General features: G+C 36.5%; 1 protein-coding gene across 1 annotated transcript; it reads right to left on the reverse strand.

Moving 5' to 3' along the window:
• Nucleotides 1-4,140: 4,140 nt before the first annotated feature.
• On the reverse strand, nt 4,141-12,707 carry tmem38a (transmembrane protein 38A). Its single transcript, XM_055183650.2, has 6 exons — nt 12,493-12,707; nt 9,949-10,105; nt 7,145-7,329; nt 6,683-6,770; nt 5,333-5,450; nt 4,141-4,818 (listed from the first exon to the last, which is right to left on the reverse strand). Exons 1-6 carry the CDS (start codon nt 12,614-12,616, stop codon nt 4,600-4,602), a joined length of 891 nt encoding a protein of 296 aa, XP_055039625.2. The 5' UTR covers nt 12,617-12,707; the 3' UTR covers nt 4,141-4,599.
• Between the last annotated feature and the right edge of the window lie 598 nt (nt 12,708-13,305).

A 13,305-nucleotide genomic window follows, 5' to 3' on the forward strand; every position in this document is an offset into this window, starting at 1 on the left:
GTGAATAAGCTAAATTCCCAAAATGTCGGCGTGTTCCTTTAAAGGGGAATTCTGTTAGAGAAAATATAACACCTGGAAGTGAATTTTGAGGTTCATCATTTTGCAGGTATTATTTATGCTCTAACAGCAACATCACACATTAAATAAAAAAACTTTTCACCATTTTTCCAAAATGTTTTATTTTCCAAAAAAGTACAAATATTCCAAGTGCATTGAGGTCAAACTGTCGATTTATATAAGGAAAAGATGCAAAGCGATTACTATCAGATTCGGTTTGTACATTTGTTCAAAAACTGCTGCCAGAAGAAGCGACACATCATCTTCGATTATGAAATAGCTCTTGCTCTCATGTAGCCTATATTTGTGACCAATTGCATCATTACATCAGCTTGAAATGTGAAAATCTATTGACTTCTAATCTGAAGAGGCAAACCACAGGTTATAACAAGCTGCTGGCCACTAGAGGGCACTTAACACTAACAACCCCGATGCACTCATCCATCATGTCTGTGATTGGCTGTAATGATTAACACTGCAAAAACAAGGAATAGAAGAAACCTTTGATGCAGCGTAAGTATAGGTCTTATGTAATGCTGTAATTTTTCGTTTATTTCACATTTCAATTTAATTGCATTGAAAGCATGCAACTTTAAAAAAAAACATTTATATAGAAGAACGCATTTTTGCATCATATATTTGACCTCAGAGTCAGAGCACATGAGCATGTGATTCTGCGCCCACTCTAGGAGTGAATCTAGATAAACATTAAGAAATGGACCATCATCAATGTACACAAGTACTGTATGGTAAACTGAATTTTGCCGTAGGTGCTGTTTGAAAGTGATGTGAGCGTTTGTGAATGCAGCACCATCAGTGTCCAAGAATTATGAATTATGCTGGTCTATGCTGGTTTAATGCTGGTTTAGCCAACCCAGTCTCACCCCATGGCGTCAATATTTGACGACACTTGACCATGCGTCAATATGTTGACGCGGAGGGTATACCTTTCGCGTCATTTTTTGACGAACTGGGGACTTCAATACTATTAAGTCCGTTGCATTCTCTTTCCTATTTTCTTACCATTTTCTACCATTTTCGCGTCGGTTTAGGGTTAGATTTACATAATGACATCCCTACCCAAACCTTTCCCTAACCCCAATGCCAGGCGACAACTGTTTAATTTCGCGTACCCAATAGTATTGAAGTCCCCAGTTCGTCAAAAAATGACGCGAAAGGTATACCCTCCGCGTCAACATATTGACGCATGGTCAAGTGTCGTCAAATATTGACGCCATGGGTGTGAGACCGTGTTAGTTTAGCTGGTGGTCACCAGCATACCAGCACCAAAACACAACATATGCTGGTCTTGCTGGTATTACCAGCATGGGATGCTGGTGCTAATGCTGGTTTGGTGCTGGTTTAGCTGGTGCTAATGCTGGTTTAGCTGGTGTTCACTAGCAAACCAGAACCAAAACACAACATATGCTGGTCTTGCTGGTATGCTGTTTTTTCAGCAGGGAATTATGGCACCAGCGCTGTTCTTTTTGCATCTGGATTTGTATAATTTATTAATACTTTATTGCATCCATAATGAAGCACGTGATTAATACAGCGAAAATCTTAAAGTGAAGAACTGGACATGTTTTGCCTATTAAAGGGGCCATGGCACAAGACTTTTTTAAGATGTCAAATAAATCTTTGGTGTCCCCAGAGCACATATGTGAAGTTTTAGCTCAAAATACCATATAAATAATTTATTATAGCATTTTAAAATTGCCACTTTGTAGGTGTGTGCAAAAATGTGCAGTTTTGGGTGTGTCCTTTAAAATGCAAATGAGCTGATGAAATTCAAACACTAATAACAATGATGGTGGTTTGTTGAAATTGAAACTCAATTGTGCTGTGAATTATTTTCTCTCTCTCTCTTCCTCTGCACTAAATGGCAGAGCTGTGATTGGATAGTACGTGCAGATTAAGGGGCGGTATTATTATAATAAGAGCTCCTTATGACAACATTAGGAGAGCCACATTTCAACAATCTATTTTTCCATGTGCTTGTACATAATTGTTTACCAAAACTAAGTTACTGGGTTGATCTTTTTCAGATTTTCTGGGTTAATAGAAGCACTGGGGACCCAATCATAGCACTTAAACATGGAAAAAGTCAGATTTTCATGCCATGGCCCCTTTAAACAAAGTAACAGATGAAAAGATGCTTTATTGATTTTGAGGTTGCATGCACTCCCTAAGTTTGAATGGGCATGACACCTCTGATGGTCATTGTGATGACATAAAGACATTTATGATATCATAAGAGACTATTGACCTATGGCTAAGCCACGCCCCCTCCTCTCACTCGAACAAACAATCACCATTCGGTGATAGGCGCTATGGCAGCTGTCACAGTAGAAGACATTTCACAGGAGGCAATTGATGATTTCTGGAGACAGAAAGACTATATATCATCTCGAAGTTACCAAAAGGGCATTAACTATGCATTGGAGGGTTATATTAATAATTGTATTGTTGAGGAGGTCGATGAAAAGCTTCAGCTCCACACAAAAATGCACAGGTCACAGTATAAACGTGATAAACCGCATCTCGTTGCCATCATGATCAAATAATTGTACAGGTCTAAGTTGCATACGTTTTCATGACAAGCCTTTTTACCATCTTTACCAAGAGTACCTCTCCGTTAGTTTGGTGCTACAGTATTTACATGAATCATTCAGAACAACATTGCTATTACAAATAACATTTGTTAATATCTCGGTTATATACAGATACGATAATGGTAAATGGACTGCATTTATATAGCGCTTTCAACAGACCTATGGCCATCCAAAGCGCTTTACAAGTTTTGCCTCACATTCACCAATTCACTCACACATTCATACACCGATGGCAGTGTCAGCCATGCAAGGCGCCATCCAGCTCGTCGGGAGCAGCTGGGGTTAGGTGTCTTGCTCAAGGACACCTCGACACTTGGTCCGGTTGAGCCGGGGATTGAACCACCAACCTTCCGGTTTGTAGACAACCTACATGAACCACTGAGCCACTGCCGATAATGAAGCTAAGTGACATGATGTACAACGCAGCTAGAAGCTAAAGTTAACGTTTTTTTTATGTTAGGCTAACGTTACGTTAGAAATGTTAAAGATAACGTTCAAATATGTTGTTGACTTAGCTTAGCACAGATGTAGACATCATTGTTTAATTTATCCACGTTTAGTTGGTGTTGTGATCTACTGCATAACTTAATCCAGAGCAAACACTTTTTTCGGTTGAGATGTGGCTTGAGAAAGGGTAAAAAATACACAACGTCGCCCAGCCTCTCGGTATACCTAGTGTCGGAGTTGAATGTACTCCATGTACACCGTTTGACCATTTTAAACTTAAAATGACAAGAAAAAACATATAGGGGTGCTTTCCCGGACATAGATTAGCTTAAGCCAGGACTAGACTTTGGTTTTATTAGGAAATATAACTAGTTTTAACAAGCATGCCTTACTAAAAACATTACTTGTGTGCATTTTGAGGCACAACAAAGGGCACTGATGTATTTTAAGATATGTCAGTGCAAGTTGTTTTCAGTTTGGACAGCTCTTACATTTATTTTAGTCTAAGACTAGTCTAATCTAATCCCTGTCCGGGAAACTGCACCATAAAGACGAATGAACTGCAATGCATTTCAATGGACGTGAAAGCAGAGAATGTCCAAGTGTATTAGGTTAGCTAGGGCACTGTGATTGGCTCATTGTGTTTGGGGGGTGGCTTAGCCATAGGTCAATTATGGGGTCATAATTGTGGTCATTGTGACATCATAATGTTGTTCATTATGATGTCCTAAAAGACCATTATGACATCATAATGCACTCTATGACATTATAATGATTGACTTTCCTCGAGTTGGTTGGATGGACCTTCAATTGAGTCAGAAGTCAATTCAAGGCAGATTCAATTTTGAGCAATGGGCCATTTAACAGTACACAAATTACCCGAATCCAAATCATCTAATGACATGACCACCTGATTTACACATCCCAAATTATTTACTCTTGCAAATAAATTTTCTCCATTACCAATGAAAACATGAAAAGTGCAGTAGAAGACACAAATAATATGAAACAACTACTTACATGCTTCTGGCTGAAAATAATTTATTTTAATTTGATTTGAAAAATATATTATTCAATTTAATGCCATCGAATGTGAAAAGCACTCAAGTGATGTGGACATCAAACAGTGGTGACTGTTTCTCGAGTTGGTTGGATTGACCTTCAAATCTGTAGTCAATTTAAGGCAGATTGACCTCGTGCTGCCATTCATTCATTCATTCATTATACATCTGTTCATGACATACTGTACACTTTAGCAGATGAAAACATGGGGCTTCCATGATGGAAAACATTGTGAAAAATAAATAAATACACATATTTTGGGAAGCTATATACAGTCCCTACAGTATGTGGCATGTCTGTTATTAAAAGCACCATTGAAAGAGAAACTTGCTTTGACTTAACATCAAAATCTTTTCTCGAACAGAGCGGAGCCCCTGTGTTATTTTACAGCTTGGGTTGATGGTTTAATGTCGGTGCTCTACTCGGCTTTCTTTGACTTTCTCTTGCGGGTTCCTTCGCTCAGTTCCTCCTTGGTTTTGGAAGGAGATAGAGGTGCAGGGGCGGCAGCAGGAGCAGAGTGGTGGTGATCGTGAGCATCCTCACCACCGCCAAGAGGAGAACCAAACAGCAGATGGCACAACCAGGACTCGACGAGGGCGAAGGGCGAGCCGTGAGAGTGACGGGCTGTCATATAAACCTGTAGAAAGAGTAAATGAGAGGTTTGTGGTTTTTAGAGTGAATCGAGATTGTGTGCTAGGTTGTCCCAATTTAGGGAACCACAAGTTATATTTAGCACCCAGAATGTCTTAAAGACTTCGGCTTTTGGGGTTGAAACAAATGTCTAACCCTTTTAAGATATCTCAGTGCTTGCATTATTAATAGTTTATACCACGGGTCTGTTGAATGCTGCATTCTGATTGGCTGAGAAATGTTCTATGGGTGTTGATTATTTTTCTGTAAACCGCACACCTATCTTGTCAAATGTCTTAAAAATAGGCACCAGAGCAATGTTTGTGGTAACCGTGGTATAAGCGGAATAATTGACTCCGGTCCTTTGAAGTATTTGAAAATAATGCACACCTGCGGCATTACCACCTTGGTGTGCATTATTTTCTTATAATTCAATGGCCCGTCGTCAATTATTCCTAACGTATTTAATGCTGTAACAAAAGTGTAAGTAAATGAAATAAGAGACAGTGATTTTCTATTACCTTGGATGATGCCATGAAGAAAGTAAAGAGACAGATGAGTATGCTCTTTGACACAGGGAGCAAATGGGCCTCCTGTAGTGTGAACAGAATCGCTCCATACAGACTGGCTTTAGTGGGGCTGAAAGAATCAAATCAGGACATCAAACAAAACTTTCATAGAAATATTTTTTTTTAAATGTGTAAGATGTGGAACTACAAAGCATGCCCACACATTGAAAGATATACACTTCATGGTTTATGCTTTCACTAATTAAATAAGGATTTATTTATATGTTGACATGCTTTAAATTGCACAGACCAACACGAAAATTAACCATGGTTTTATTATAGTAAAAGTGTAGATACCATTTTTGGTTGAATTGTAAGGGTGCATTTACACTGCCTGTTTGAAGTGACTAAATTCCAAATTTTTTCCCTCAAGTGGCACAGATCTGACCCACGGACGTTTAAACAGGAAAAAAGCACATAAATGCAGATATTCTCTGATCGGTTTCAGGCCTCATTCATATGCAGAAATTAATCGAATATGAATCGTATACATGCATTCACCCCGCAATGTGGACAGATTGGATATTCCCATGTCAAGGAGTGTTGTGGGTAAAAATGCAACGCTGGTGGTGGACACCACACACGATCACATGACTCTTCTTAGCAGTGCATCTTTGGCGCGATGGCTCCACCAGTGGAGTAATGTTGAAGTTTTATATCTTGTTACAGAAATAAAGCTCTATAATCTTGTATAATCAATTTTTCCGTGTCCATTGCAAATCGCAACATTTTACATCCTATATACGAGTCGCTTTTAAAAGATGATGTATACAGGTCATCAAAAAAAAATCGAATATGGTCAGCAAATCGCAATTTGGCATCAAGATCTGCAGTGTAAATCCAGCCTTAAAGGGGACATTTCACAAGACTTTTTTAAGATGTCAAATAAATCTTTGGTGTCTTCAGAGTATGACTGTAAAGTTCTAGCTCAAAATACCATATAGATAATTTATTATAGCATATTAAAATTGTCACTTGGTAGGTGTAAGCAAATATGAGCTGATCTCTCCACTAAATGACAGTGCCATGGTTAGATAGTGCAAATTAAGGGGCAGTATTATCCCCTTCTGACATCACAAGGGGAGCCAAATTTCAATTAGCTATTTTTTCATGTGGTTGTAGAGAATGGTTTACCAAAACTAAGTTATTGAGTTGATCTTTTTTTTATATTTTCTACATAAAAGCACTTAACCATGGAAAAAAATCAGATTTTTATGATATGTCCCTTTTAATGCAAATAAACATGATAGCACATAAACATGAAAGAAGCAGAAGATAAACATCAATGAGGAGCACACTTACAATGACATGTTGAGGATTTCATTGGTCTCAGGCTTCCACACTCCACGCAACAGCTGCTCAAAATTGGACATGAGAGCGACCCCTGACCCTACACATATTAATAGAAAAAATTAGAAGGGCCACACACCCACCAAAAACGACTAAAAGGGTCTTAGAAAAGTGTTTCATAAGCATAGGCTTGTGGGGCACCTACTGGCAAACAAGAGTATTGAAATACTTTGAGATTAGCAGGAAAGTGCGGCTTCATGGTTCTTAAATATGGTTTAAATTAATTTAAACTATTTTATCCTTACGTTACTCAGTCTACCTATTAAATATCAAGATTAGACAAATAATATAATAAATAATATATTTTATATTTCTGTTTCATTAATAGGTCTGGGGGCAGTGCCCCCCAATCCTCCCCCAAACTCCGCCTATGTACATAAGCCCCAAAGAATAAAGCCCTGCGGATATACTTGCCCTTAACATAACCAGTTATAACCATGATCAACCACCCGTGGTGATATGCGTGGTGAGCGTGATGAACTCCAGCAGCAATTTTACGAGTTCGGACGACTTCTTTCAGGGCCACCAGCACAAGTTTCACTGGCAGAAATGCCACACATTTGTAAAACAGGTTAAGAGGGCAAAAGAAGATCAGGTACCTGCAAAGTAATAAGAAAACATTTTAGTCATGAAAAGCTTACTGGTGTTGCTAGAGCATTGCATTATCAGTGCAGAATATTAGACACACATATCAAAAGCATTCAAGTTAACACTTAATATACTGTTAAAGGAGTATTTCAAATATGACCTAGATGAACAAAGACCAACTAGGCTGTTCACAGTCTGTGTGTGGCTGTATTATCTTTAAAAATGTATCTCTTTCAGATATTAAAGGTATAGTTCACCCAAAAACAAAACTTGACTGTCATCATTTATTCACCTTAATGTTGTTTTAAACCTGTATGAGTTTCTGTATATTGTTATACACAAAAGAAGATACTTCGATATATGATGGTAAGAACACAGTTAATGGTAACCATTGACTCAGTTATCAGTTTTTTCCCCATTCTTGTGGGACTTTTATACTTCATTGCTTAAATCATGTGAGAGTATTTTATTGACACATAAGAGTGATAAAGAAGTAATAAGAATAAAGTAATGTGAAAATGTACAGAGCAGAACATGGGCCAAAGTCGGTGTTCCTCTGGAACAAATATCTGGTCAAAAACTAGTTTTTGGTTTCCTAAAACCGAGGGGGGACAGCGAGTATGGATCACCGCTAAAGGACTCGTTATAGTTGTGCGTAGGTCCTACGGCGTAGGTTCCGCGTCGGTTTTCATTTATACTTTTGCGTCCTCCGCGTCGACGTGCAAACACACGCGCAAACCGCTGGTTGGCAGTATCCACGCGTGTAACTACAGTAGCAGCGCGACCGTCAAAGAAGAAGAAGCTTAGCAAGTTAACCCACAAACGAAGAAGAAACAGCAACTTGTTGTGTATGATTTGAGAAGACCAGCAATGATGGAAGTAAATAAACAGCGACTTTTGTTGCAGTTTGAGTTAAATCACTCCTCAACTTGGCTTATCTTTGTTTTCACTGTCGCACATGGAAATGACACAGTTTTTTTACCTGACGGGAGGGGTTCTGGTGCACCAATCACAGCGTTTGCGGTCTGGGAGGTGCACGTCAGGCTACGCAGAGCTAAGCACAGGCTACGGATAGCCTACGGCGTAGAACTTACGCACGACTATAAATCGGGCTTGCGGCTGTGACGGTGGCAGTATTTGACCAATTCCCTGCGGTGGTTATATAATGTGTGTGTTTGGGCGCGCATTGATGCATGGGTAAATTATGTGACATTAATTAATTTGTGTCCAGATGGTTACATGAAATGTAAAAAAGTTAACATTTCAAAATAAATTAGCAGATTACTTGCATACATTCTCTTTTTTAAAGATCAAGTCAAAAATTTCTTGTTTTATTTCATTTTGACCGAATATTTGGATGATAATTGCAAAAATGTCAACGTGGTTTAAACGGTCTGTGTCAATTGGTGTAACTATTTTTTTTAATGAATATATAAATATATTCATTAAAAAAATGTGGAATAAAATATAATCATCTAGTTTAGTGTAATATGAATTTTTTTACATACATTTTTACATAATTTGTCAAAGATTATTTCGAAAACAGAGCTGTTTTCATCATATGTCAGGACAAATATTACAAGAACTTGTCATATTTACAAGTTATCAAATTGTACATTTAGAAATAACTAATAAAATTATATTTTAAAATGATGTTTTATGATTACGCTTACATGCCATCAAGGCGGATAAAATATTGAATATTTCTAATTCTTTGGCGCAATTGGAAATTACACCATTTCACTTTTTCAGGTCCATTCAGTCTTAACTTCAATAAAAATGGTGCATTTTTCATAAAATTAACAAATACACTATGTGCATTGAAATAAACCTGATCCATGCTTTTAAAACAAGTTTTTAAAAAAGATTTTTGAATTTCTCATCTTGCTAAACCGTTTTTGTCACTAACCCGCATATAGACTTATATATAATGCATGCATATATATTTTGAAATATGTAAACGAGGATCAGATATACATTTCTTAACAAACGTGCATGTTCACAGGCACCGATTTCTTTTTCTGCGGGTGGGTGCTCGTCACAACGTCGAGGAATACTTAGGTTACTTAGCAACGGCAAATGCTCTGAAGCACCCAAGCGCTTTGAAAAGAAGGAGAAAATTGTCTTGGTTATGTTTTAAGCATGGTTTTAGACACAAAATGTGAAACAAATGTGAAGCAACTGAGCATATGTGCTTGGCCATTTCAGTGGGAGCTCGAGCTGAGCCCCGGCGCACCCACCGGATCGGCGCCTATATGTGTGTTTTTTAAACTTGTAACTGACTTGTTAATTATTTTGAATGTGAACAGAAATAATGTACTCTAGAGGGACGCTGTTGTTATTAATTCTTTGCAGATGTCTACCAGAAGTTAAGTTTGGGCCACCAAAGCCATTTGTTTATGTTGTTGCCGCTAAAATGGTCTATTAATATGCTTGTTACATCATGTATGGTATAAATCGTGAATATTAATTTTTCAACTACAGTAGATTATGCTAAAGCACAATTTGTACACCATAATGATCTTGAATTTGAAAACACAACTTTGAAACTACCTTCAAGGCAACTCGTGTGTCATATGCAAAGTATGCAAACAGAACTGTACAAACAGGGCTATGTAAAAGATCCTTACCAGACAGCTGAAGCCAGTAGGATGTGACTGTTGTTATGGAAATAGTCTATTGGTGACACACCCAACATGATGTCTGCTAGTATATAACTCCCAAAACAGTAGAGCATAGCACAAAGCCAAGAGGCCACTGGACTTCTACGGGACACCTCCACAGCACCTGAGCAACAAAGATTTACAGATGTAACAAACACTACCTGGAAATCAAAAGTTGTTGTGGTTGTTTTTTTCCTCAATATAAAAGTAATATACAGTTTTTCTTTCTTCCCTTAAAAGAAACAAGATTCGGACAGCACTAAGCAATGTTGTACTCATTTGGTCAAATGTCAAGATGGAGGGGTGATGATCTCAAGGGATCAACCGATCTTAAAGAACAGGTGTAGCCTGAGCGATTACACGCTCAACAGGCATTTTGACTGAAAACTGATCCACTAAAGTGTGGACTAAAAATAAACAGAACCCTAAAGCTTTTCGTCCATCGCAACTGTTTCAAACCATGACCTCCAACACACAGACACATGTGACGGGTCAAGCTTCAGCCAGCAACTGGAGAATGTACAGTATGAAGAACATGGTCGATATCACATTCTTTTACCAGTAACATATGGCTTATGACCAGTTGATATCTTACAACATATAAAGAACTTAAACTGTTTTAACATATAAAGAATAACATAATAAAAACAGAAAATGGTGATTACCATTAACATATACTTAAATATAAAAGATATAATGTACATAACAAAATAAACTCCAGCAGAGTGATTAGTATTGGGGTTTATTTGGCAAAAACTTTACTTGAAAGATTTGCTGTAATTATGCAGCTGTTTGTAACTTACTGTAGATTTAAATTTATTTTATTAACCGGCAACCGTTTGTTCAAAGTTAAATAAAAACCAAACATTAATAAGTCTTTGTCTTTACAGAATGAAACTATAAAATAACAGCCTTATGCAAAGCATTCTGCATGGGAACCAGAAATCCTTATCAACCTTTTTCTCTTTTTTCCTTCAGATTTTGGTTCCCATGATGCTATGAGGCTGTTATTTTATTCTGTAAAGATAAAGACCTGTTAATGTTTAATGTTCATTTAACTTTAAACAAACAAACATGTAAAAAACATTTCAATCTACAATAAGTTACTGGCAAACAGCTGCCAGTATTATTGTAATTTCTGCAAAAACATTTTCAATAAAAACTTGAGTAAATGTTGGTAAAATGTTGATTTGATACATTGTATTTGCCCATTTGTAACAAAATCCTTGGAATAATAAAAGAGGCAAAGGAGTGATACATTAAACTTATAAGTAGTACCGGTAAAAATGACTCGCAGTACCCGTATAAGCTGTGTGTTATCACTTTTAGCAGCTGTCGAATGATGCTACTGACCAATCAGAATCAAGAATTTCACAGAGCAGTGTAATAATTATATGTCATTATCATGCATCAGCCGATAAATATTTTTAATCAGCCAGTAAATTATTCTGTTACTTAAATTAGTTTTTTTTGCAATGAAAAGACAGTCAGATGTAAAGCCAAAGTCTGACAGACCTTAAAATGACAAATCATTTACTTTTAAACATGATGTTATTGTCTTATAAATTTAAGTCTTATAAAAATAATACCGTAAGATGTCAGATCCACATAATTATGTCTTGTAAATATATTTTTAAATACTTTAAAAGGTTATGTTTATTAATATTATGCATAACAAATGTTTTAGTTTGACCAATTTTCTGTTTGTCTTTTATTTACTGCAATTACATTTGTGTTATATCGGCCATATATTTTCTCAATATCGGTTTCTGCATCGGCCATAAATAAATATATATCGTTCGACCACTATTTTAAATTAGCCTATTTAAAAACATTGTCAAGTATTGAATTATTAAGGACATTATTCTGTTTTAGTTCTACTGAATTTATTTAAGTTGCAATTATTTCACTAAATTTTAATTGCCTAGAGTTACAAACAAACGCAAAAAGACTGTCGACCTACTTTTGATTTTGGGAAGTGATATGACACGAACCTGTTTCAAATGTTAGACGAATTCATTTAGCCAAGGCCTAGTTTTTCACTTTCTTTAGGTAAAAAGCCAGTCCTTTGCTAAATGTATATTTGTCTAACAAATGGTGTTCATCAGCTGCGCGCGCCTGTCCTGTCCGTCTATTTAGGGCGCTTCTATTTATTGCAGTGAGGTTCGCGGCGGTATGCACAAGCACTCGATCGTGTTTCGAGGAGACTCTTTAAGAGTTACAAAACTCTTTACAAACATATAGAAAAACATTACTGACACGAATAAATTAAGCAATTAATACGATCGTCTTCCTACAATTTCAATATCAATGGCAGTGGCAGCCAATCCTGAAATGGCTATATAAAATGTGCGTAACACTTGTGTTCACTGACAATATATTGTCTTCAATATAAGCATTAAAGTCGAAATGACATAGCTTATCTTTTGCATCTGACCCAAATAAATATTTATAGCTAATAACAATAATGCACAACCAAATTCCGTCCCCATAAACAAACATTTCTCTTACCTGGTTCATATTTGAGGTAGAGTATCGACACGATATAATAAGCGACATCAAACACTGGAAACATCGCCATTTTAGAGAAATAATGGGCAATTTCGCCCAGATTTAGGACATCCAGTACCTCCATGATGTTCTTTTGACTCTACCACATGAAGAGAGTCTTCTTCTGCACGAGTAAAGGGCTCTGCTCATATACAGATGCCTATTAATATAGAGCACAAGCTGAGACGCACTATTCAGGTTAAAACAAGACACACAGACGCTTCAGAGACAGCATCACTACTGCCACTTAGTGGATAAAGACAAAAGCCATATCTATTGTCAATCAAATGAATTTAATCACACTATTAAGAATGTATTATCATCACAAATTTAATGTATGTTGATTTTAATGTCTGTACTACACAACTAGACCAAATTCTTTGTTTTTTTTTGTGAATCATGATTCATCTGTGACAATTTCCTTTCCTCCTTTAAACTTACAAAAATAAAAATTCGGTTATCTGGTAAGGATATTTTTGTATTATAAAAGTACCTGGAGAAAGACTTGTTAATCAACTTACTGATTTTATATGGAAAAAATGGGCAAATAATAAACCCAATAGCATTTTATTTAGAACGGAATTAAAAAAAACTATTTTGAAACTATTAAAAGTCTAAAAAATAAAAAAGCAAAGCAAATATATATCATTTTTCAAACCTTTTCTTTTATTGAATTATTGTAGAATATCCCCATGTTGTTGTTAATTTAATTTAATTTTTTTATGTTTATTTTATTTGATCCATTGTTAAATAAGCAGATTGTAATCCTCTTGT

Source organism: Misgurnus anguillicaudatus, chromosome 14 (assembly GCF_027580225.2).
Source record: "Misgurnus anguillicaudatus chromosome 14, ASM2758022v2, whole genome shotgun sequence".
Lineage (NCBI taxonomy): Eukaryota > Metazoa > Chordata > Actinopteri > Cypriniformes > Cobitidae > Misgurnus > Misgurnus anguillicaudatus.